Source organism: Macrobrachium nipponense, chromosome 9 (assembly GCF_015104395.2).
Source record: "Macrobrachium nipponense isolate FS-2020 chromosome 9, ASM1510439v2, whole genome shotgun sequence".
NCBI lineage: Eukaryota > Metazoa > Arthropoda > Malacostraca > Decapoda > Palaemonidae > Macrobrachium > Macrobrachium nipponense.
This window is the reverse complement of record NC_061110.1, coordinates 11,639,998-11,665,918: the sequence shown is the minus strand read 5'-3', so window position 1 is coordinate 11,665,918 and position 25,921 is coordinate 11,639,998. Positions and strand designations below refer to the sequence as shown.

The following is a 25,921-nucleotide window of genomic DNA, read 5'->3' as shown; positions in this document are numbered from 1 at the left end:
GGTTAGGGATTGACTTCAGGGGCTTTGGATGGCTTGGGGATACATCAACACGAAACCTTTGGTCTTTGAGGATCTCTACAATGGCTACTGCCTAAGCGTTTCTCGACACAAGTCCCTCCCCACTGTCTCAATCAAGCCCCTTAAAGTCCTACCCCTTCAATGAAGTAAAGATGCAGTTCTTTTATAAAAAACTAGAGCACCTCAAGTAAATCTGTCCAAGGAATTTGAGATTCTACAGCTGACCCTTCCTCATTCCAAATTCATTAGTAGTGACTTTTTGGAGGTTGCTTTAATGGCTAGTACCACCTGTTACAGGTCCTTTTCCCCTACCTATCTAAGAAGTGGGTGCAGTTTGCTGCTTGGTGTGACAAACAGGATTCTGCTCCACTAGAAGCCTCTCTTTCTATTCTAGCCAACTTCATCATGTACCTGATTCATGTTAACAAGCTCCTTTTCTTTCTTTGCTGTCAATGGTTATCACTCTGCACTCTATATTATCACTCTGCACTCTATATTATCACTCTTCCCTCTAGCTCAAGATAGCTAAGAATTAGAGAACACTATCAACCTTTCTGACCTATTTTGTCACTTTGCCCAGGCAATTCCATGGTCTACCATTACCTCCAAGTTGGGGCTTCACCACAATATTGCACAGTCCAACTCGACTGCCATATGAGGCACTGGAAAAAACCTCCTTGAGGAATCTGATCCTCCAAACAAATTCCAAGTTTCAAAACATCATCTTTATGAATCCGTGAACTCCAGGCCCTTTAGAGTACTCTGGTGCCCTAAACTTCACTGCCCAGACTCAGTCTTCAGGTAAATGTAGCTCATTCTTGAATTCTTCTTTTCCTTTCTTACCTTCCTCTTCTGCAGAAGACAGACTTGTCTCCCCTGCTGGTGGCGGGGAGGGGGGGGGCATCAAGATGCACCTCTTCAGGATGAACCATTCAAGCCTTCTCATTCATATTTCTTAAAACAAGTCACCCAGATCTTCAGTTCAAAATAATTCTATCACTTATTGGCAATGTTACATACAAATCTCTTTATGTTGACTCACTGGGACCAACCGTCACTTCAGGCCATTTTTACGCTTATCCTGGAGAACCAGCCTTTGTAAATCATGTGCTTGATTAGTGTACTAATTCGTAATTAAATCTTCCTTGAAATCCAATAGTACTTACAAATGCTGATCTTCCTTCAAATCCAATAGTACTTACAAATGTTATCTTGGTTTTAGATGGTCCATCCTTTATTGCCCATTGCTATGAAGGTTTGGATTTTTTGCTAACCAATCTGCCCTCTAAAATTTAAATTCATGTTACTTTATGATAAGTAATTACTTGAGTTTTTAAGAAGAAACCCAATAATCATGAGAAGTGGGACTTTTCTACCTGCCAGATCTTTCAAGTTTGTGTGACTGGATCCAAACATGCACAGAAAGGCAATCTTATGATTAATATGCATAAAAATACTTTATATAAAAAATTCAACGACTAGTTACTTTTGGATCGAAATCACTGTTAGACAAAATTGCAAATTTAGTCGAACCACTCTGGGACCAGCTTGCAGAAGGGTTCATTTCCTAATGCATCAAAAAATGATGTGTAATAAGGATGAAAATGGACATCAAACTATGAAGACAAAAAATAACAAACGAAAAAGTCTTATGCAAAAACTAATACACATAGTGACTTTACACAGATGAAGTGAGCCTTAGATACTGGAGCAAACTACTTGAAGTTTGTAACAACCCCAATGACTTATGGCTGACTAAATACTGCACTCGCTGAATTACAACTCTCATCCAAGAATAAAAACGTAATTAAGAAGTGATCATAAAACACTGAATAACAAAATTTAGCTTCTTAGAAGTTGGGTTTTCTGTCAAGTCAACTGCTGGTCCACTATTCAACGACTGTCTGGCACAAAATATTTTATTTGCAAATACAAGCCCATTCAACTACTACATATAACTAGCAATTTAATGATAAAATTACAGTAAATACAGGTATCTGTGCAAATTAAATACCTTAAACACAATACAGGATTAACTACGCAAAACTGTCACGGCAATTACTTAACTGTAAACCAAATGCTAGTTATAAAATCTTCAAAGACAAACTACTGCAATAGGAAAGGGCCAACCCCAATTTCTCCCTTATAATAAACTGTCTTTAGTTTTTCAAAGGAACTAACTCATACCCTACTTTTATTTTACATTTTCACTTTACTACTGACATGTTGCAATTGTCTCTTAAAGATCATAACATTTAGATTGAACATCAAACTCACTATTATTCTACAAATGAGCTTTCCAAGTTGAACACAAATTCAATTCATTAAATTAAACTTCTAACTTATTCCACACACCAGTAAACCCGAAAAATTCAAATAGAGAAGTTAGCATGAAGCTGTGAACATCACTAAAAGTTTCCTTTTCATGCAACTCTGATGTCTTCCCATTTCCTTATTAAATCTAGTGTCCCATCATCCAAATCCATTTAAATTTTTGCTGGAAAAATAGTTATGTGGTAATATGAACCCTGTAAATTAAACTTGTATTTTGATTAACCCTGTAAAATATATCTTTGTTTTTATTCTGTTTGAACCTGAATTTATCATTTTATGAAAATAGACCATCAGTTACCTTACAACAAAGCGGAAGGAATCTTTGTAATTAGAGTTTTCAGGACTAATAATCTCCTGATAAAAAAAACTTGATAAAAGTAAAATGTAATCATCAAAAATATGACTGCAATAGTAGTACTGTGCCATCAACACCTGAGATTTTCTTTTGAATGAAATAAAATTGAAATTCTTCATAAAGCAAAATAAATGAAAAAAGGGCCTTGCAAAATAAATACACCAATGGTTAGCAGTGCAAGTAATCCCATCACAGCTTGGCATGCTCAGCAAGAAGGGAGAAAAAGGATGAACAAAATTCATAGACAAAAGTTTACCATAAGAAGAGTTATTTGCGATGAAGCTAAGTGGTCCTTTGGCCACTAAAGTATCCTCACATACTCCGCCTGCCAATAACACCATACACACTAATACGGTTGCACAAACGCTGAGTTTTGACATTGCATATTATTAAAAGGATGAAGACAAGACGGAATTCAATTATTAAGAAGTCACATTTTAAAAAAAAGTGCTTAAATATAACTGACTAGAATTTCAGGAAAAATTTTATAAAAAAAAAAAACGATCAATGGAACAGTTAATGAAAAACATCCACCATAAAACATTGTACTGCATATCCAACTGAACTTTGAACCTTAAGCCCTGCCTTGGGATGGGCAGCCTTTTCATATAATAAACCATTAACTTGATACTGTCCAAGAACTAGAGCTTATTACAGGATTGAAACTCAAATTTTTCCTGGCACATTGAGGTAGTACACCTTTTTTTCTTTCCCTCTCTCTCTTTTAAACAGACCATTCACTGAAAACTTCATTAACAAATGTTCCACATCGTGTTGGGTCTTGTTCTATGAAAACTGGATAAAAACATATTACTGTAATTTGACTATCAAAATAATAGTTGGCACTTTTTTTAATGCGATGCAGATTTTTAAACATTTAAGGTAACATAAGATGCCCAGGTTTTGTTAACGAGATCTTAGATGTAACTATGTTTTACAGATCTGTAAATAAAAATGTTTAGCAAGCATTATTTTGAATGAGAGCAAGCAATGCTATCTACCCTTTGAGGAAGACAAGCAAACATATGCTGCATCAATAACACACAAAACATTCTCAATTCTCCAAACATGTTATTCTATATCAACTTCATCTTATATTACACCATTAGTATTCTTAAAATCTAAACATATCTATTCTCAAAACAATTCCAAAAGTCTCTTAACTCACAAACTTTCCTGTATTAAACCCTAACTATGAAAATATACAGTACGTATATCATATTTTCTTCACTAAAAAACCATAAATTATAGTGCCCATTCTGTTCAACAAACTACTTCCTGATAAAAACTCTCAAGGAAACTGAGCTACTTGCAGTGAACGAGTGCTGTATGTGAACGGCAGAGCCATTGGTTTCTGTCTGTCTTTATCACCCAAACACCATTTCTAAAACTGTTATGGTAATATAAGAACTATCTTTTGTGAATCTTTTCTATGCTATTATTTTCTGCTGTATTTTTCATTCATATTTCATTTTCTAACAGTTCGTAAGTGCAGATGTATCACAGGGAGTTTGGGATACTCTGGCAAAAACATTAGTCAAATATTATATAGTATACTGTCCCAAACAAATCAGTCAGAAGTCATACCCAACACTTCACTTCTACTAGCTAAATAACAAAGCTTTTTTTATAGTTTCATCAAATCTCGCAATGTGCACAACTTGAATAAGTTTCATTTTGAATACTGTAATGTGCATCAAGACTATATCTACATAACACAGACTTACCTCACATATCAACAGCAGCTTTTTAACATTTGTTTATCATTTTTTTTGCAACAACTTGTCAGAAATGACTCCCAATGACACAACCACAAATACTTGAAGGCCTAGAAAAACCTAGTTGTACTCCTCTCATCCATTTTGCTATAATCATGAATACTACTTTTGAATGACTTCCTCAGAGCCAAGTACTCTATATGATTACTCAGTTCCTCTACAGAAAAGTATATAGGGGTTTTAGGACATTTTACCTTGATGGAACTAACAATAGGGCTCCCCAACTGAAGAAAAATACTCCAAATCGAGTCTACTCCACACATTCCACTTGCATCTCAGATGCAAAAAGTTGCAGCTCCCTGACCTGTGGCATTCTGATTAATGGAGCAAATAGTACAAGGCTTTGACAAATCTATTAAGTCAACTTAAAACTAAGACTCTCCTCCTCTAAATATGGGCTGATAAAATAAATGCAATATCTTAAAAACAATTATTCTAAACGAGACCTCTTTTGACCCAATTTTTCCACTTCAAGCCTCACATTCCCACTATCGTAAGTGTAAGAAAAGAAAAATGTGGCCAGTGTGACAGCTAGAGGTACCATCAGATCTTCCCCACAAAATCAAGTGCACAACTACTGCAAGTAGCTCTTCTCCCTTCACAACATTTTGTCAGGGAACATCTTGCTTATAAACAAAACAGACACAGTAAGTACTAATGGGTTTGTATAAAGAATCAATTTTGTTCTGAATAGGTTACAATTCTACAAATTATTGAATGAAGCTTAGTTTATCTATAAGCAATTCACAAGTAAACACACTACGGAAAGATAGCTCTCGCTCACTCTTTTATAATGAACTGTTATTATTCATACTACATGACTAGAAAAATTTCCTTGACCTCTACACTGTATACTTTTTCCAATCGATTCCCATATGAATACTAAGCAATCATTTTCTCAAGGCAATATGAAGAAAACGCTGACTTTTCTATAAAAAAAAAAAAAAACAAGTAAGCACCAGTAAAATTTTGCCTACATGCTTTCCATACATTTACTCGAAGTTCTGTAAATCCATACTTTTCATCAAATGAATTACAATCAGATCAAAGTTATGCTTGTAATATTACAGCAATTTCTGTTTGTTTACCTGCAATAAGTCCCTCTTATATCAAAGCAGTCTTATACACACAACATATAATAAAATGATGCTTCCAGCTCCTTCTTAACCTGCAATGCATACTTCTAAAAGTGTATCTGATCACTACTTCAGAATAAAATTTAAACTCTTCTGACCATAAATTTAGTGAGACCTTACACTTTATGTACCCTCGAGGTAAAATAGCCATCACTGGTAAATTAATATGAAACAAGTTTCCAACCGGAATGCTTTCAAATTTATTTTCTTATTTCAGCAAAATTTAAGGCAAAGCTCAAGACTAATCAGCAATGCTTTAGCAGGCTAAATTACATGAGCTGACCTAACTACACATTCCAAATTACTAGCACTCATTCAACACCCCTCAACAATGAAACTTTAGCTCGCCTGAAAGCCTGGGGGCAAAGTAATTACGCTTATGAATCAATACATTTTCTTCACTTCATATTGTTCATAAACTTCAAATGCTGCATTAGTAAAAGTACCAGAAAGCCACAACAGAAACACCCTAGCCTTAACAGTCAAGCTGCACTCAACTACTATATAATGCCTTTCTTTTATCAAGCTTTTGCCTCTAAATCACCTTTGATTTCACAGATCCACCACAAGCTTTTCTTGAATGATCACTTAAGATTCCAGCCTTGGTGACAAACTACAATTTCCAGGCAACTGTTGATCAAAAGAAAAAACTACTTATTGTGACCCTAATCTGGAATGATACACCTGTTAACTCTGCATAAAATATCAAGCACAGATAACCATAAATGTCCTGAATCCTAACTAAAGATGCCAATAGACCATACAAGTACTGAAATTGCTTGTGAGTGATGTAAAATACATAGCACTAAACAAGGGTTTATCCCATTCAACTTTTACAGTGCCATTTTACTTTAGGTCCCCCCTAATGACTGAGTGCTCCACTTTCATGGGGTCATGTGGCAGGGTACTGCAGTTTTCCTCCTCGAATCATTGGTAAGCCCACTTGACCACATCAAGCAGCCCGGGGGGAACATAGGTAGTTCTCGTACATCTGTTTTTCCTGCCTGCCTACAGACTTAACTGCAGTTGCTCATGCTGGAAGATAGCTCCAATTATAGGATGAAGGTTTATACACTTCACAAAAACAAACTGGAAACCCTAAAGAACAAAAGTAAGAAACAATGGCATTTCAATGAAACTGAACTACCTCAAAGTAAGCAAACTGTTCTTTGTTTCTTCCATGAAACAAAGGCAGCTTACCACATATCACCACTTAGTACTAAGTCATTACACCACTGACAAGCAATTAAACCCCACAGGCTCCTGTCCCAACTTACAACAAATTCCAAGCATACATCAATGGCCTGTTTTTCAGACACAAATCATAATTATTGCACAATGTGTTTACTATGATTAATGGAAATAGAACTTTGATTTGTACTAAGAACCATTTTCAAGATTGTACATTACCTATAAAACACAGTACATATTCCAATTTTGTAATAGTACATTGTACTGGTCTTACAGGTTCCTTGTTGAATGTCAAGTACTACGTACTATTTTTTAAATATTTGAAAAATAAGGCTGGAACAAATTACTCATTCAATTAAGAATCACAAATCCACTCAAAATCCAAATCCAGTAAAGTTCTAAATACCTAATGAGTAAATAAAACCCAAGGGAGAGAAGAGTTTCCTAAAATAACCAACTATAGTACCAGGATTCTTAAACCTCCTGACTTTCCATTACAAGACATTTCTAGTTTTACTGCTAAATACAATTTTCAGCTTCTTGCCCCTAAAACAACTACTACTAGTAACTGCAGTAAATAACACTGTAATAAAGAAAATCACCTAACTACAGTAACTCAAAATCCCTCAACTTCTATACCATAAAACTCTTGCTAGATATAATCTTTTGCCAATAACTTATCTGCACTCATTCCCAAAGTAACAAGTGGACAAAAAATCATTTGCACACACAAATTTCTCATATCCATATTTAAAAGTCATTTGCGATCTCAGATGAGCAAAAATTGAAATTCAGTACTTTTGTCATTTCAATAGCGCCTTTTCTCAGCATCCATGGCTTACAGAAAATGAAAAACTTCTTTGTGAAGAAATCCATTACTTATGGGATGACACATAAAAGACAAAAAATATAGTATATAGTATACTATACATGGATTATGCAGGTGTTATTAAACAGTATCTTATACTATATGAAATTAAAAATGAGGTACACATCTATTTTAAATAACTACATTAATTAAAGGATACATGACACCACAAACACCAAGACTATATCAAGAGGAGCATTAGCACATGTATACACAAATTAAAAACTGCAAGTAAATGATGAAAAATAAAAACAAAAAAATTCCAATAACACTTACAAACAATTAAAATTCCAATCCTACTTACAATCTTATGAGAATGTAAGGTATGGAATGTTTTCCATTAATAAAAGCATAAGCTGGTCACAACCACACAATTACAGTAAGAATCACTAAAAATGAGTTATTTTAAAATCTGATAACTCTTGACCTATTAAAGGCAAATAAAAAAACACTGTCATGATGTGACTGCTATACAAAATAAATGACGATATTTATATCTCATATCCACAGATGGTCTACATTTGAGCGATGCCATACATACCTGCTAAACTCTTGAAGAATGTAAATGCCAGAACCCTTGAACCGGTGGAACCTGCATCTATGATAACTGCATAAACACGCTCCTGCACTCCAAGGGCAACAGACACACGGTCCAGAGAGTTTGTGCTATGCCCAATACTCTTTAAGGGCCATGTGTTGTTAAGTGTAACTGTGATAAGAGGACAATATTTGTAAAAGTTATTTTCCTTTTAAAAATGATATTGTTATGATACAATAAAGTTTGTTCATACTTACCTGGCAGATATATATAATCAAAGTGCCCACCCACCTCCCCTCAGGAGACAGTGGCACTAGAAAAATCTGACAGAAAATGGGAATGGTTCCTTACGCCCGCCTCCCAGCGGCGGGAATGGGTACTACCACCTGGCCGACCACTGCGTGTGCCGGGAGTTTTGAAATTTTGTCGGACTTCGGAGAATACAGCTATATATATATCTGCCAGGTAAGTATGAACAAACTTTATTGTATCATAACAATATCATTTTGTTCATGAATCTTACCTGCCAGATATATATATAGCTGAATCCCACCTTTGGAGGAAGGGGGAGACAGATTCGATTTTGGGAAACAATTTCATATATATGATTGATATTTTGGTTCCTTAACTGTTAGCATAGCTGACTTCGTGAGTACCGTCACCCAAGTCTGCTTCTGCTTTACTAGAGACTCCAGCTAGGTAGTGACCTGTGAACCTGTTGAGTTCTAGAGGATCTGTCAACGGGGGCGTGACCACAATGCAACTAGATCCTATATTATAGACCTCCAATTTCGGTACTGCATTCCTAGAGGTGCCAGCAAGGACGTGACCTGTGTAGCTGGTGCGCTCTAATGAACTGTCACGGGGAGCGTGACCACAATGTGACAGATCATATAGGTGTTGTTTAGACACCGAATGCTGTTAATGTTTCACTGGAGGTGCCAGCAAGGACGTGACCTATGTAGCTGGTGCGCTCCAGATGATTTGTCAATGGGGGCGTGACCACCACTGTGACAAAAACATTTTACCCTACTATGAGGGCGAAGCAAAAACATTACCACCTGACCTAGCCTATCTGGTTAAACTTCGTATAACCAAGGCTAATGGAGGGAAGTCCGCCTAAGGCAGCCTACCCAAGACCACAAAAACTAAACACCTACATAAACATAATAAAAATAAAAAAATAAAAAGAAATAAAATTAAAAAGTCCAAACTAACATTATTTTCTAAAAGATAGGAAGAGTGCTACTCTCTGTCCCCAATATAGTGTCTGCTGCGACATATGGGCCCAAAGAGTAGCAATTCTCGTATGTAATCCTCACCTCCCGAAGGTAGTGAGAGGCAAACACTGAATTACTACGCCAAAATGTGGCATTCAAGATGTCATTGAGTGCCATGTTCTTTTGGAAGGCTACCGACGTAGAAATAGCCCTCAGTTCATGCGCATTCACCTTCAACACTTTCATATCACTGTCTTGACAGGATGAATGCACTTCCTTGATGGTGCCCCTCAAGAAAAAAGCCAAAGCATTCTTTGACACTGGTAACCTTGGCTTCCTGACCAAACACCACAAGTTATCAGAAGGACCTCTTATAAACCTTGGTTCCTATCTTTTCAGACGGAGGGTTGACTTCCTAGCTATTGCTTAGGAGTCTGCTTCGTCTCAAGAGCCTCAGCGAGTATGTGACCTATGGGCAAGAGTTCTTGTGGGTTTGCCGATGGGGTCTTATCCACTTACTCGGCAAAGCCTAACTGGCATTTGTCAATGGGTGCTAATCCACTCATATGACCATATACCTATGCCTATTAGCATAATTAAGGAGCACAACACCGATCCCGATCACCTGATCCTAACACGAGGGTTAGCGCTTAATTTGAAGAGTTAAACTAAAAATTAACTCACTAGTTAAGGATCAGTGTCGGCTCCCTATCCCAGCAACGTATCCGCAGACACGAATAACCAAGAGAAAAGGATCTCTTGTAGGTTGAATTGACATCCTTCGTGTAACGGGAGGTCAACACAGAATTGCATCTCCCGTAAGTGACAGCTCATATGTCCTTTATGACATATTGTTATGGAACCAAGAATTCATAAAAGCTCGCACTTCATGCATAGGTTCGAATGGACTGGACATGAGGAACTTCAGAACTACATCCAAGTTCCAAGACGGCAAACTTGGGTTGTTGAACCTTCATCGTTTCGAAAGATCTCAAGAGATCGTGAAGGTCTCTGTTGTCCGCCAAGTCCAGGCCTCTGTGCCTAAAGACAACTAAAAGCACACTCTTATAACCCTTGATTGTAGAGACTGCAAGTTTTAGATCCCTTCTCAGAAAAGGAAGTCAGCAATCTGGCTCACAGAGGTCGTGGTGGAGGAAATGCCTTTCTTCTTGCACCAACTCCTGAAGACTATCCACTTTGATTGTACACTGCGTTGGAAAACGCTCTTCTTGCACTGGCGATAGCTTTCGCCATTGACGTATAAAAGCATCTCGCTCTGGCCAACTTTTGGATAGTCTGAATGCAGTCAGACTCAGAGCGAAGAGGCTTCTGTGGTACCTCTCAAAGTGGGGCTGTCTGAGTAGATCTGTCCTTACTGGAAGCGTCCTCGGGAAGTCTACTGCAAAGGCCATGACCTCTGTGAACCACTCTCTCGCAGGCCAGAACGGGGCGAACAAAGTCATTCTTGTCCCTTCCGACACCGCAAACTTTCTCATGACTTCCCCTAAGATCTTGAACGGGGAAAGGCGTACAGGTCCATCCCCGTCCAGTCCCAGAGAAGTGTGTCTATCGTCACTGCAGCTGGGTCGAGTACTGGGGAGCAGTACAGTGGAAAAGCCTCTTTGTTCTGGACGTCGCAAAGATATCCACGAGCGGACGTCCCCATAACCCCCACAGCTCTTGGCATACCTCCTGATGCAGAGTCTACTCGGTTGGCAGAAGTTGACCTCGTCTGCTGAGGAGATCGCCCAGACATTCTCTACTCATGCTACAAACTTCGTAAGGATCATGACGTCCAGTGCCCTTAGCCACAGCAAGATCTCCTTTGCCAGAGCAAAAAGGGACAGACTGTGTTCCTCCCTACTTCTTCAAGTACGCCAGAGCTGTGGTGTTGTCTGAGTTGACTTGGACTATTCGATGAGAGACTTTTTCTTGGAAAAACTGGAGAGCTAAAAAGATGGCTGCCATTTCCTTTAGGTTTATGTGCCAGGACACCTGTTCCCCTCTCCAGGTGCCTGCCACTTCTTTCCCCCTAATGATGCTCCCCATCCCGTGGTGGATGCGTCAGAGAACAACACTAGGTCATGGCTCTGAAGCTTGAGAGACACGCCCTCCGACAGCTACACTGGATCTAGCCAACATTTCAAGTGATGTTTTACCTCTCCTGAAATTTCCAAGATCATGTGTAGATTCTTGTTTTCTTTCTAATTGTACTTAAGAAAAAATTGTAACTGTCTGAGGTGTAGTCTCCCCAAGGAAACAAACTTCTCCAGCGAGGAAATGGTCCCCAGTTAGACTCATCCATTCCCTCACCGAGCACGAATCTTTCCTTAGGAAGGCTAACACTTTGTCTAAGCCTTGCTGCTGACGTCCCTGGGACGGAAAAGCTCGAAAAGCCACTGAATCCATCTGAATCCCCAGTTACACGATGGATTGGGTTGGGATCAGATGTGACTTTTCGAAATTCACCAGTAGTTCCAGGGACTTCACCAACGATTAAGTTGTTTGAAAATCCTTCAGACACCGCGTTTGAGTGGAGGCATGAATGAGCCAGTCGTCCTTCGAAGATAACAATTGCGAAGGAGGAGACTGAGGGGCCGCAGGCTGAAACTATTCTTCAAAAGAGGCTCGAAGCCATCGAACCAAGACCTCTTCTTCTTCTCAACTGACACACGTTCGGGAAGATGGTAACCGTGCTCTCTAGACAACCTCTGGAGAGCTGCATGAAAACTAGAGAGCAAGGCAACTGGCGAAAGAGCGGAACGAGGAGAAGGAGAAGGGACTGCCTGGACTCTTGATTGGCAGCCTATCATCCTTCCTCTTGTGATGTGGCTTTGCCTTTCTCACTGCAATCAACGAAACAAGTTGTTGCAAAGACACAATCATCCTTTTCGATGGAGAACATTCCTTCTCAGGCAAAAGGCTGATCCTTTGAGAAGACGATGGGCGAGGGGAAGCCCTCCTCCTTCTCACATGGACCGCCAAGGATATATCTTTGGAGCGACCGAAGCGCTCAAAAGCATACTCATCGGAAGACGTCCTCTCCGGTGAAGATCGCACACCAGTAGAAAAGAGAGAGGACGTGAAGCGTCCCCCTCCCTGAGACCATACATCATACATCTTAGCTCTCTTTTACTGCGGAAAGTTTTCCAATTGCCCAGGAGACGACTGCAAAGCAGAAGGAGCTAACGGACGAGAAGCGTCCCCCTCCGAGGAACCAAAGACGACGGCCGCCTGTGCGACATATAGCGTCTTCGATTTCCTCAGAGGGAGCGAGACCCTCCGAGAGTTCCAACTCCTGCGCGGGGAGGACGTCTCTGAAGACAAAAGTAATCTTTCAAGATTCAAATTCTATAAGATTATGAGCCATGACATCACCTATAGACGAATCTTGACTATGAGAGATGTTCAGAATCATTTCTAGATCATCTATGCTATTCCAGTTTTTCTGCAGGAAAAACTGGGGAGGTGTGAATTTCAGTCTATTCAGGGAAAACAAACTTCTCCAGCGAGGAAAAGGTCCCCTGCAATTCATTCATTTCCTCACCGAGCATGTTTCCTTCCCTAATAAGGCTGCGTTTCACTTAAACAGGAGTAATTTGAAGACACTGTAGAAGATTGTTCATTTGTTTCTTCCTAAAAGTCTCCTTCCTGAGATCCATTACTATTCTCTGATTCTCGGCGAATGTCTGAAGAAGCATTACGTTGTGCGTCCAGCCGAGCATCCTGCCGAGCGTCACGCTCGGCGCTGTCGTATTTGGCAGCGGAAGGAGTCCCCTTCATAATCGAGCAAGGGACGTCTCGGCGAGCTAATTGACTGCATCTCTTGCACATCATTCTTGTTTCGAGGGAAATCATGTGTGCTATGCCGCTGTAGACTCGGACAGAATTCTGTTACCATGCGGTAAACAGAACCGAAAAAGGTCTAATACATATATATATATATATATATATATATATATATATATATATATATATATATATATATATATATATATATATATATATAGTATATATATTATATATATATATATATATATATATATATATATATATATATATATATATATATATATACATACACACACATACATTTACACATATATATCTATACATATATATATATATATATATATATATATATATATATATATATATATATATATATATATATATATATATATATATATATATATATACATATACACATACATATATATATACACACATACTACATACACATATATATTTTATTTATTTATTTATTTATTTATTTTTTTTTTTTATGAAAAAATTCTCGCAAAGTGAAGATGTTCAGCCATGTATGCTAGAATTCCCCTCAACCCGAGGCTAAGGCCGTGATTGTAGGGTAGAAATATGGTTAGTCCGTCAATCCCGCAGGAGAGAGAGAGACGTAACCTATAGCGCATGGCAGACAATCAGATGGAACTGAGCACTGGCATTACGCATTAGTGACAGCAGACTCAGAGAACGTTCGTCGTTCTCGCACTGCTCTGCCTGAGTTGCCACCTACACCATTACTACGAATGAATAGGTTTACTATCATTATAGAGCAGAAACCAAAATCCATCAAACTGGTATATTTAAGCGAAACTGAATTTGCTAAATATAAAAGGCTAACTTGGTATTGTCATAACAATACCTTAAATGTTTAAAAATAGGGAAACCGGCAACCCCTGAATAGTTGCAGGGAGAACCGATTAAATGTAATAAGAATAATCGTACTCTCGGTTGTCCTCCGTAGGAGTAACTATGGTATGAGTATATAACTTGAACCATACAACCGCTTGATAGTAATATGACGTAAGGGCAAAAATAATATTACTATGATACAACATCGCTTGTTCACCTTTACCCGGCGCAGTATATATATACATATATCTGACTGGTAAGTTTTATGAACAAACGTAGAGTATTTTAGACACTTGGACAGCTACCTCCCTACTACATTCTGCCTCACCGAGGTAGGGAGAGCCATCACGTGGTAGTGTTTTGTCAATGAGAAATCATACGCGTACGCGATAGAATGAACACTCATGGCATTCTCACTATACTTCACTACACTACTAAAACTTTCCAATGCAAACATGATTCCAGGCTACGCAAAGATTTAAGAATCACAGATAGGGTATTACCCTCCAAAGACACTATTGTAGGGCCCAAAGGCATCACAGGTCTTTGGAGGGATAAATTCTACTGGACGGGTAACTTGTGTTACACGCCTGGAGGAAGACCTCCTTACACTATCACGTTCTAGTTTACGTACCTATGATTCATAAGCCTTCCACGCAGAATCAGACATATTTTCACACTCGTTGCAGCGGTCATCAAACATACAAACATGTTTCCTACAATTCGCGCACACTGTATGAGGGTCTACCGAAGTTTTCGGTAGCCTAACCTTGCATTCTTCCACACAACATACTCTGGCCTAGTCGAACTAAATCCAGACATCGTAAGTTTAAGGAAAAACCAAGCCAAAATAAAAACAATCCACAATTAGCGTATGCCTAACCACCGATCCTAATCAAATAACCAAAAATCAATCGGGATACTCAAGTGACCAAAAGAGTTCCAAAATCCAATGACGGAGGTGCAGAAAACACTTGTTGTCTGCACTGGCGACAGAAAAATATCTGACAGAAAATGGGAATGGTTCCTTACGCCCGCCTCCCAGCGGCGGGAATGGGTACTACCACCTGGCCGACCACTGCGTGTGCCGGGAGTTTTGAAATTCTGTCGGACTTCGGAGAATACAGCTATATATATATCTGGCAGGTAAGATTCATGAACAAAAATATGATTCATACCAATACCTGCTAAACTCTTGAAGAATGTAAATGCCAGAACCCTTGAACCGGTGGAACCTGCATCTATGATAACTGCATAACACGCTCCTGCACTCCAAGGGCAACAGACACACGGTCCAGAGAGTTTTGTGTGCTATGCCCAATACTCTTTAAGGGCCATGTGTTGTTTAGTGTAACTGTGATAAGAGGACAATATTTGTAAAAGTTATTTTCCTTTTAAAAAATATGATTCATACCAATATACTACTGGCTTCCAAAATACTATCGATATCTAGTCACAAGAGCAGACTATATCCTGAATCTCAAATTGCCTTGTCAGCAGCAGTTAGTTACATGAAGTGGTCTGCGGTAAATAACGATTTGTAATGTTAGCAGCGTGACAGTTTCTCCATTTACAAAATCATCATCCACTTTCTAAGGATCAGGTTCTGTTTTAGTCTTTCCTTTCTTCTATATGAAAATATCAGTTAAGGACTGACATCTAAATTAGCTCCTCCTCTAACCACATGCTTTGTCATTTGATTTGGTAGCTCCTCCTCTAACCATGAACTTAAGTGTCAACAAGTTTGAGCAGTCCTTCCAACCATTCACTCTCAGAATTCAGATTTTTCAAATGGCACTATAAACTCTACCAATGAAGAAGAAGAATTAAGAAAACTCCAGTTGCATTAGTGCGAATATACACAGCTTTAAGGGACTATCCTTAAAACTCCCAGGAATTTGAAGCAATTTCTTCATATATTCTTGAATAGTCTCCCATTTAAAAACTACTATCTCACAGGCTGCTTCTACATGGTTGATGCTATGGCTACCATATCTTTTTTCTTATATGAGTCATAGAGACACACAAAAAACACATTAGGAGGAAGAAAAAAATAATTAATTACCCATCTGAAAACCAGGATTTCGTATCCCTAAAATGCCAAGGTGAATGAGAGTATCTGTTAATCCAAATAAAGAGTGTAGTATTGGCAGCTCCTGAGAGCTCTTTGGTTCAATATCTAGGTATGTATTCTTATATATCCATTTCCCTGCTGCAGGTCGTTTCCAGCATTCCTCCAGCCAAAGCTACATTGCTTGCCACCATAATTTTCATTCATACCCTTTCTATTTGACTATCTAACTTCTTTAACTTTACGATTCTTCAATATTTACCCCATTCAGGATAATCCTTCTGAAACCTAAGAAACTGGTCTCATTTAACTAGTATAATTTACAATAAAATATACTAACAATATACTGTACATGTCTACTTGGGCTGGTTAATGACAAAAATTCTTAAAATGTACAACTGTAAGGTTAAACTTCAATATTACATTTCCCATGCACAAATGATTTTGCCTAACTTACTACAGAATAATGTATTGTAAAACATTACTAACCAAGTATGACGAGCGTGGTGAGCGAAAACAGAACGGCGTAAAAAAATAATCTAGCCAAACGGAATGATCTGTGGACTGCTCCCGACGACCGGACACTTTTGGCAGCGGCACTCATGTCTGACCCCGACTGTGGACAAAAAAGAATTAAATGTGATTTAAAGCCATTTACTTTAATGTGAGGGAGAGCAACAACATATCAAATGTGTACTGCAAAACATCAGTGGATGTTTCATACAGAAAAGCTAAAAACATTCACTAGTTTGCCATGATGGGAAACATTACTTTTTCCTAAAAACAACATTAATTGTTCCAATACACAACCCATCACTATGTACCACTTATAACCACAGTGCAAACTGTCAGATAAAATGAATTGTGAATTGAGTGTGGAGAGACTGAAGTTAGCAGATGAAAAAGGTGTTGATTGGGGACTGAAGAGAAACTATGAAGACTAGTGAATAAATTTGAAGGTATCAGCAAGAGAAGCTTAGACTGAACCTAAGCAAGGGTAACATTATTACAAGGGTGAATGAATGCTAGCGCAGTAAATTTCGGCACGTATTTAGGAATAAGCATATCAGATGAAGGTTGGATGGAAGAGAAGGCAAACCACAAGATATGTATCACAACATATGCAAAAGATCTGGAGGAAACTCGGAGTGTTTAGGAAAGCCAAGGTTTTAATCTATGAAAGAATTCCTAACCTGATTTTCCTTTATGGAAACTAAGTCTGGAAAAGAAAATTATGTAGGGACGAATTTTTTGCATGATACAGAGCAGGACTTAACAGGGGTATGAAAATCAAATGCTGGGGGTATGGGCCTTGATCTCTGGATATTTGTATATTATTTTATTTTAATGTGTCAATGTATACATGGGTACATATTGTAAATAAATAATTATATAAAATTATAAATGCTTTTGATTTTCTTGTTCTATTCCTAGCTATTCATACCTAAGGATGTATTAAACTAAGTACTATACTAAATTATATTGACAACAATAGGACTTAAGTAGACTTAAGCAAAGGGGGTATGTAACCATATCGGGAAATTCATTGGGGGTCTAGAGTCATCAAAAGGTTGAGAACCCTTGATACAGGGGATATGGAAAATTGAATGGGTGGAAAATGTGGATACACATAGCAGTGGCAGTGTAGGTTAGCACAGGTGAAAAGATGGATCAGTTTCCTTTGGGATGGGTCTATCATGTAGCAAGAAAAGCTGAAACAGCTGCTGCAAATATAATAATAGTCATCTTACCTAGAAAATGCTACAGTGTAAGAGTGAACAGAGTAGTGTGTGTGTGTGTCTGTGTGGATGAAGTTTGGCAAAATACTGATGACCCTTCTGTGTGGGTGCATGAAGTGTATGTGGATGTGATCTACACAGGAAGTTAACCCACTACCCAGCAAGTAAAAGTTTGAATTTGGCAAAGACAATAGTCATCTTTTCTATGAAGCCAACCCATTATGAGAAAAGACTTAAATCTTTTACCAGTAAATAATGAAAATAATTGTAAGAGTACCTTAATGCGTACAATTATACTGGCTACCAAAATACAGTATAGTACTAATAAATGCCAAGTGCAGTCACATGTGAAACAAAGAGAATTCCACCTCATAACATCTCAGTTGGGAACGATGCCAAAAGCCTACCGACATCACTTTATAGGATTGCCATTTGGCAAATGAGCCAGTTAATAAATTCAAGCATTTTTGACATCAAATGAAAGAATGTCTCAATAAGAGGGGCCATAGTTCTCACAAACATGACAGATTACATATACATACATATAAACATACATACAATATCACAAAATGCAACCTGGTTATATTCATGCTACTTCTATCCATAACAAATTGTTGATAGGTAAATTTTACAAAACAATTATTGGGATGTCTATAAATTACTTAGTTCCAAATTTTTCAAACTGAAAGTAAAAATCAGTATGCCGAAATCTCTCTCAACAATCCACAGGGAAAAGGAGAAATATTTTTTAGAGTAGAATTCTGAAAACACACACTATAACTTAGACAATACGTACTCTTTATCATAACACGTGGTACGGCAGAACAACAAAAAACTATTGTTGTCCTTTGAAAACAACACACAGAATGTGCAGTGAATGGATTACCTTAGAACATTCTTGGCATGCCTTCAACAGGGGGCTGGTAGGGGTATATATATATCTGTAGCTTTTAACCACTAACCTAGATCTCAAGTTCAAACTCTACGCTTTCTTCAGTTCAAGATATTCGATCTTCAGACTTCTGTGATGATTACTCACAGGCTTACGTATGTATTATCATCATTTATTACTACTACTACGTATTATTATTATTATATTAAACAGAACAGGTGCATCTGCAATGTTGAATTTTTAATAGTTTTCTGCTAATTCCCTATTCTGTTGGTTAAGTTCATTTATGCTGTATTTACCCAATGGTCATTTTGTTCTCTGGAGGTTATGGAGACATAAGGAGAAGTTTTTATACAGCCAGAAAAAATACTATAACTCCAGTTACTCAAATATTTTTGATGTTATTGATCATGTGTTCTGAACAGAATACAAATAGTTTGACAATAGCAATATGTGTGAATGTATGCAAAACATGCATGTACATTTCAAAGAAATGTTGCACTAATATACATTTGATGCTTCCAATGGATAGATTCAGCTGTTGGGTTAAGCAACATTGCAAAAATATTTGCAATATGTCTATGCACTTCACAAAAAGCACACAACACAGGCAATTTAAAAGTAATGGAAACTTTTAAAAAAATCACACCCATACCATTTCTATATCAACAAAGCAAGCTTCTCCGGAATCATCAAAGAGCGGAGGTTTTGGTACGTTTGGTGGCTTATGAACATTCCTCGACCTCAAACCAAAACAGTTGTTTTCAATCATCTTTTTGGATAAATCACAGAAAATTATATCTTATAATACAATCTTGAAGTGCCACAGATTGCTTCACCAGCAAAATGTAACAGACTTTCAACAAATTTTTACTCCTTGCACGAGAATACAAAAACTTATATAAGAAAAATGATAATGCAACTACCACATCACAAACACATTAGTAATCGTTAATAATGAGATCACTGAACCATCACTTTATCACAAACATATTTTCCCCAATACGTAAGCTACCTCCTACCACAAACAAAACAATCATCAGCACTTATGTCCGAGATAAAAAAAATAAGTCTCTGCATAAGGATTTCTATACAACATCACAAGACAGGGAACCGGCGAGTGAAGCAACTGCTGCTAACTGCTGTACACCTGCCTGCCGCGACCAGGTGAAACATGTGTCTCCAACACTTGTAACTCAAACAATTTCCAAAGGAAATCGGTTTGATGAAACTTAGTCTATCATTAGTTTAGTTTGAAAAATATATACATGTTATGAAAAATACATTACACAATATTCATCAACATGCATAAACATCTGACAATGTATTTCTTGACAATTAAGGCAAATAATAATATCTTGACTATTACATCTAACTCCAAATGAAGCTTTGTCAATTAAGACAAAACATTACGAGAGAGAGAGAGAGAGAGTGTCTTGTCTCACTTTCTGCTATTAGCGAACATTTTGAAAAAGTGTCTTGAGATACAAGAGAAGGTTTAAACTGGATTAATGATAAAGACTGACCTCTGGAAATACAGATGATGCCGTCTTAATGAACAAAATGCATCATACATCTCAGGAGAAGGAACGTAAAAGATTAATCTATGGAAAACGGAAATAAGGAGAACAGAACATACACAAAGGGACGAAATGACACTACATGGAGAAAGGATAAATGAGGAAGAGTCATTCCTATACATTAGCATAGTATCTAGGAACAGTGATATTCAGTGCAAATTCTCTCGAGTTGGAATTTAGTGAGAGAATAAAAAAATGTATATCAAATACGTACTGGGCCGGCTGAACAACATTTGGAAAATCAAACTACAAATGAAAGTAGGATTATACAGAAGTCTCATAAGATCTGTATTGTTGCCTATACAGCTAATGAGCAGCACCGACACCTAATTAACAAACGTCGGCTTAGCAGATGTCATTACTTAACAGACTTGCCCCAGTCCAAAAAAAAAAAAAAAAAGTATTTGGTACTCTCCAGACAAATCTGGTAAGTATGATGGGGTTATCAGATAATAGACAGACTTTCTTGTACATGTCTATGAGGCTGGCAGGTGAAAGAATACACATGCACTCATGTAGAGTGACACTTTCCTGGCTATGCCTGTGATGGTGGATAATGAACAAGCAAGCACGGATACACCTTCTCTCTCTCACCTACATTATTTTTATTGCAATACTGTACTGCTTACTTAATAGTAATGTAGTACTACACACTCACTCACTCACTCACTCATGAAGAATATGGGGTAATATGTTTACACATACGCAATGTACATGTTTTATTTATATTGTGGGGGTTTTGTATACAGTACTTTACATATACATATCTTGTAAATATACAGCTAATGTACACATTGTTAGAAGCATTTCATTTTGCAGATATGTATACCTCTGAATTCGAATGATAAGTAATCAAATACTTTAAATGGAATGATAATTACAAAATACTTGTTAGGACAGGCTATGAGATACTTTATACGGAATTGCACTAGGCTAATGGCAATCAAAGTGAACCTTCCGGTACACTATTGTATAGGTCTTTGATACTTTGAGGATTATGTTAAGTAGCAGAGGGAGCAAACCTCAATCTGTCCATCAAGTTGATATGACACTGTACATGAGTCTAGTAAGATCTGTATTGTTATACAGACATGAATCATACTACAGTACGACAATGGAACTACTATCTCAAAAGACTCTATCAATTATAGAATAAAGCTCTTTGGAAGACTATGAGGCATCAGATGCCAGGGTACAGTCACTTACATTACTACGTAGTGTACTACGAATATGGGACATTACAAAATTCCTTACATAAATAAAGACGAAAGAGTGAGAGATGGATGGCTTATTGTCCCCAAACAAGTTGGAACACCAGAGACCTACTTGGATGAGAACTATGAGGAAGGAAACCTCAAGATGAGAGGAGATAAAGCACAAGAAAGACATGAGTGCTATTATATCTCAAAGAGAGACTCTGGGTTACGAGGGACTGGAGGCAATGATAATGATGATGCTATGCAATACAGGTTCTCTCAATTTGGAGTTTCGTGAAAAACCTAATAAGGCATATCAATTAGCGAACAGGCTATATATGATTTGGTAATCAATATATTAATACTGCATGAGACAAGCAAGATTATACATCTGTCCAGTGCAATCTGTGCAGCTGTAAGGACAAACATCATTGGCCATCAGTGTGTTAATCACTTATCAGAACAATTCCTATATGATTAAGAAGACTCCAGTTAAACTCGGTACAATAGTTGATAACCCTGCACAGACATACGTACAAGCTTTTGTAGATCCAAGAATAAAGTTTCAAGAGGAACTTTAGGAGTATGATGTTACCATTGAGTGATAATGTCATAAGGGAAATTATCCAGTACTGCAGATTCAACCAGTAGAAGAGGTAATGAGATGGAGGGGGTTTATATATATGGTAAAAAAATGAGTAAATGGCAGTGTCAGCTAGGCTTATCAGGCCATCATGAGAACTTGAAGATCCAGACATATTCAGATGAAAACATATTCAGATGAGAACTGCAGCATGAAATAGGAGGCCAGTGATGGGCAAAGATTTGTGAAATTCATAAAGGCCACTTGTGTTGCATGACACTAGAGGTTTGGTGGTGAAAATTTACAATGAAATACTTCTAGTACAGTACACAGAAAACTTACATCCTACAGAGACCATATTTTACAGCGGTCTCTTGTCTCTTACTGATCTGTTTTTCCAATTAACTTTCACAAAAATTCAGTAAAATAAATTGTACCAAAAATTACAATATAAATTTCTAAAGAACTAGCGAACATCTCATGTAAAACTGTATATCACTCACTTCACTTAAAATCTTGCATCAAAAAATCCTCTTTATGGAGAAAAAACAATTAACATAATGGCACACTGTAAGAACTACTTGTACAGTTAAATAGGAAATATGTTGATGTCGTACGTATTTGGAATATGAGGTTGCTTACTGGGGTAGAACTTGCTGGCTGGAATTCCAGAGGTACCATAGAACAAAACATCATTTACATTGAAACAATGCTAGAAACCTGTGTGGTAATGAACCTTGCAAATGAAAAGGCATGACTTTTGATTAACTGTGAACTGTATCAAGTACTATGAAGGAAATGCTATGGTTGGGGAAGATCTAAGTGCCGAGGATGACCACAATTATGAAATCTACAGTATGAACATAACTAAATAAGTGTAAGATTAATATAAGATTAGGGATGAAATAATTACATGAACGCAAGTTTTTGTCCAACAATTTAAAATACAAGTCAGTTGTGAAGTCCAAACAGGGGACCAATATTCAAAATATGAAATAAAAGCACTGAAACACTGACATACACAGGTTAAACAGAAGTCAGTAGATCTAGGTAATAAATTTGTCTGGTATTTCTTTGGAAATTACAGTTTCCTTTAGTATTTGGGTTGCTTATTAAGAATTTAAATTATTTTTTGGGGGTCAACTTTAATTAACCCCCAGGGGGCCAGTACTAAACACAGCATAATACATTTGGCCCCCAATCCATAGTGGCTTTCGGATTCAAAAGTATCACTAAATCAAAAATGTTTCTCAAAAATGAATTTACTACCAAGAACTTATTGTTTTCACTTTTGAAAAAAAAAAGTTTATGGAAAATAACTAGCCTATGAGTTCTGTTAAGTCTTAGTTTGAGGTTTGCACAATACACTAATTTTCACCAATTTATTTATTACTCTTATATTTTCTTTAAATTTCTGTAACAATTCAATCTTAAATTCTCTACCTAAGTAGGCTAATGCAAAGAATTCCTTTGCATTAGCCTACTTAACCTTGGCAACTGGGGTTATTGGACTTAGAGAATTATCCTTCTTCAAGTTGAATTATTAATAATATTATATTACAATGATCATTACTATAATGATTATGCTATTTTACCTTTAAATCCTCTAAAATTCCTTCTTTGTATTAGCCAACTTAACCTCAGCTACTGAGGGTCATTGGGCTTATTGAATGAGGTATCCTCCTTCTCCAAGTTGAATTATTATTATATTACAATGATCTTTATTATTATTAGTATTATTCTATTTTATCCCTAAATTCTCAGAAATTCCTTCTTTCCTATTAACCTACTCAACCTCAGCTACTGGGGTCATTGGACTTAAAGAATTATCTTTCTCCAAATTGAATAATAATAATTATTATTATTATTATTATTATTATTATTATTATTTAGGCTATGTATTATATAGATCTGTAATCCATTGAGGTTATAGAATATTTTTATTATTTATATACATATATATATATATATATATTATATATGTAATATATTATATATATATATTATTATCATATAAATATTATTATTTAGGCTACATACTATATGCAGTAGGTATAGGTATACAATCTAAGACTCTTAGGTTATGGTATATTTTTTATTATATATCATTATTTAGACTACGTATATAGTATAGATCTATAAGTTGCTTAGGTTATAGCATATCTTAATTAGCCTATATTATTATACTATCATATTATTATTATTATTATTACTATTATTATTATTATTATTTAGGATACCGTATATAGATCTATGTCACTATTATTTCGTCTACGCCTAGCCTACCTATACTATAGGCTAGGTATATAATCCACTCAGGCCATTCTACGATCGGATTACCGGCAACCTTACAGTACTCGTAAATAATTTCCTACTACCTACCTACTACCTAATAATATCCACGTCATAACTTAGGTATACTACCTACGCCCACAATCTAACAACCACAACAACAATCAACCAATCTGAAACAATTTAACGAATACGACGGAGGAACAAACATGTTAATGACGTAAATAATCACATTAGAAACTGACAACCCCAAGAGAGATTGTTTACATTGGAGGCCCATCCCCCCTTAGGAATAAATTCTCACACCCAGACCGGATTAAAAAATAAACACTTGCCTTTCTATGTCTGACTCCCTCCATGTGGTACAGGTGTGACCCGAAAACACTTGCGTTTATGTGACCTGTTATAATGACCCGCCGCGCACCTGGTGCCCACAGGAAAGGTAGAGGTAATACTAAAAGACCTGCTTGCCGTCACCGATCTGCCATGGTGCCGTGGGATCGTTCACTGCGCCCCAGTCGTCTTTGCTGTTCGCTTTTTGCCTCACCTTCCTTTTTAAATTCCTAATGCCGGAATGTCGTTCTATTTTTAAATAACTTTTCGTATTTCTAGTCTATTTCGTCAGTCTAATTCCATTGCGTCATCTTCTTCGTGACGTTGGAACTGTTCGCTGCCTTCGATTGTTCTCGATTCTCCTAAATAATTTATAGACGTTTCTCCCTATCTTTATATCTCTGTTGGTATTCGGGTAATTCTTCCATTATTTTATTAATATAAATTTACTCATGATAATCTAAATACACCCTTTACTTTATTTTCGGTCTTGTTGCACACATGGAATTTGCTTTTATTTATCAGGTTGTCGATGATTTCGTAATAGGATATCAACGACCACACGTTGGTAACATCGTCGTTTTCATAGATATGGTCGTTTTGATGTTTAGATATGAGAGAGAGAGAGAGAGAGAGAGAGAGAGAGAGAGAGAGAGAGAGAGAGAGAGAGAGAGAGAGAGAGAGAGAGAGAGAGAGAGAGCACTTGAAGATGGTTAGTCTTGAGCAATTATGATTGCGGTATCATGCACGCAGTGAAAGAAACAAGCAAAAGGTCGTACGCAAAAGCTAATACTCACTCCACATGAATATACTATATCCATTTTCGTTCTTTCCACAGAATAAACTTGCTTGTTTCATAGGAAGTCTGAATAATATCACCAATAGCTACATGACCTGCCTCCCACCTTGATTACCTTAGACTAACGTTCATAAACATATCCCCTCATCGCGTTTCGTGGCTTTTGAGAGCATCGACACCTGACTGCCATTGGAGTGAGGAGGAAGATCGTGCTGTACATACTATATACTAGTCTCGACCCGATAGGTCGAGTTCGTAGAAAGTATATAGACCCCTGTACTAGGTACCTCGGTTTAGCAGAGACCAGAATATTACACTCGCATTCGCCAACACCTGTCTAATTGC

At 37.2% G+C, this 25,921-nt stretch overlaps 1 protein-coding gene across 4 annotated transcripts in view; it reads right to left on the bottom strand.

Annotated features, from left to right (window-relative positions):
• LOC135218393 (ectonucleoside triphosphate diphosphohydrolase 5-like) overlaps positions 1 to 25,709 on the bottom strand; it is a 68,679-nt gene extending 42,970 nt beyond the window's left edge. The window contains exons 1-4 of one of the 4 annotated variants that reach the window (XM_064254689.1): positions 25,575 to 25,709; positions 16,652 to 16,778; positions 8,222 to 8,389; positions 2,964 to 3,032 (exon numbers count right to left, since the gene is read on the bottom strand). In XM_064254689.1, coding sequence (XP_064110759.1) covers positions 2,964 to 3,032; positions 8,222 to 8,389; positions 16,652 to 16,778; positions 25,575 to 25,598 — 388 coding nt within the window. In that variant the 5' untranslated portion in view covers positions 25,599 to 25,709. Of the gene's footprint in view, positions 1 to 2,963; positions 3,033 to 8,221; positions 8,390 to 16,651; positions 16,779 to 19,448; positions 19,633 to 24,779; positions 25,082 to 25,574 lie in introns of those variants that run through there. The other 3 variants (XM_064254688.1, XM_064254686.1, XM_064254687.1) reach the window with 3 other exon arrangements.
• Between the last annotated feature and the right edge of the window lie 212 nt (positions 25,710 to 25,921).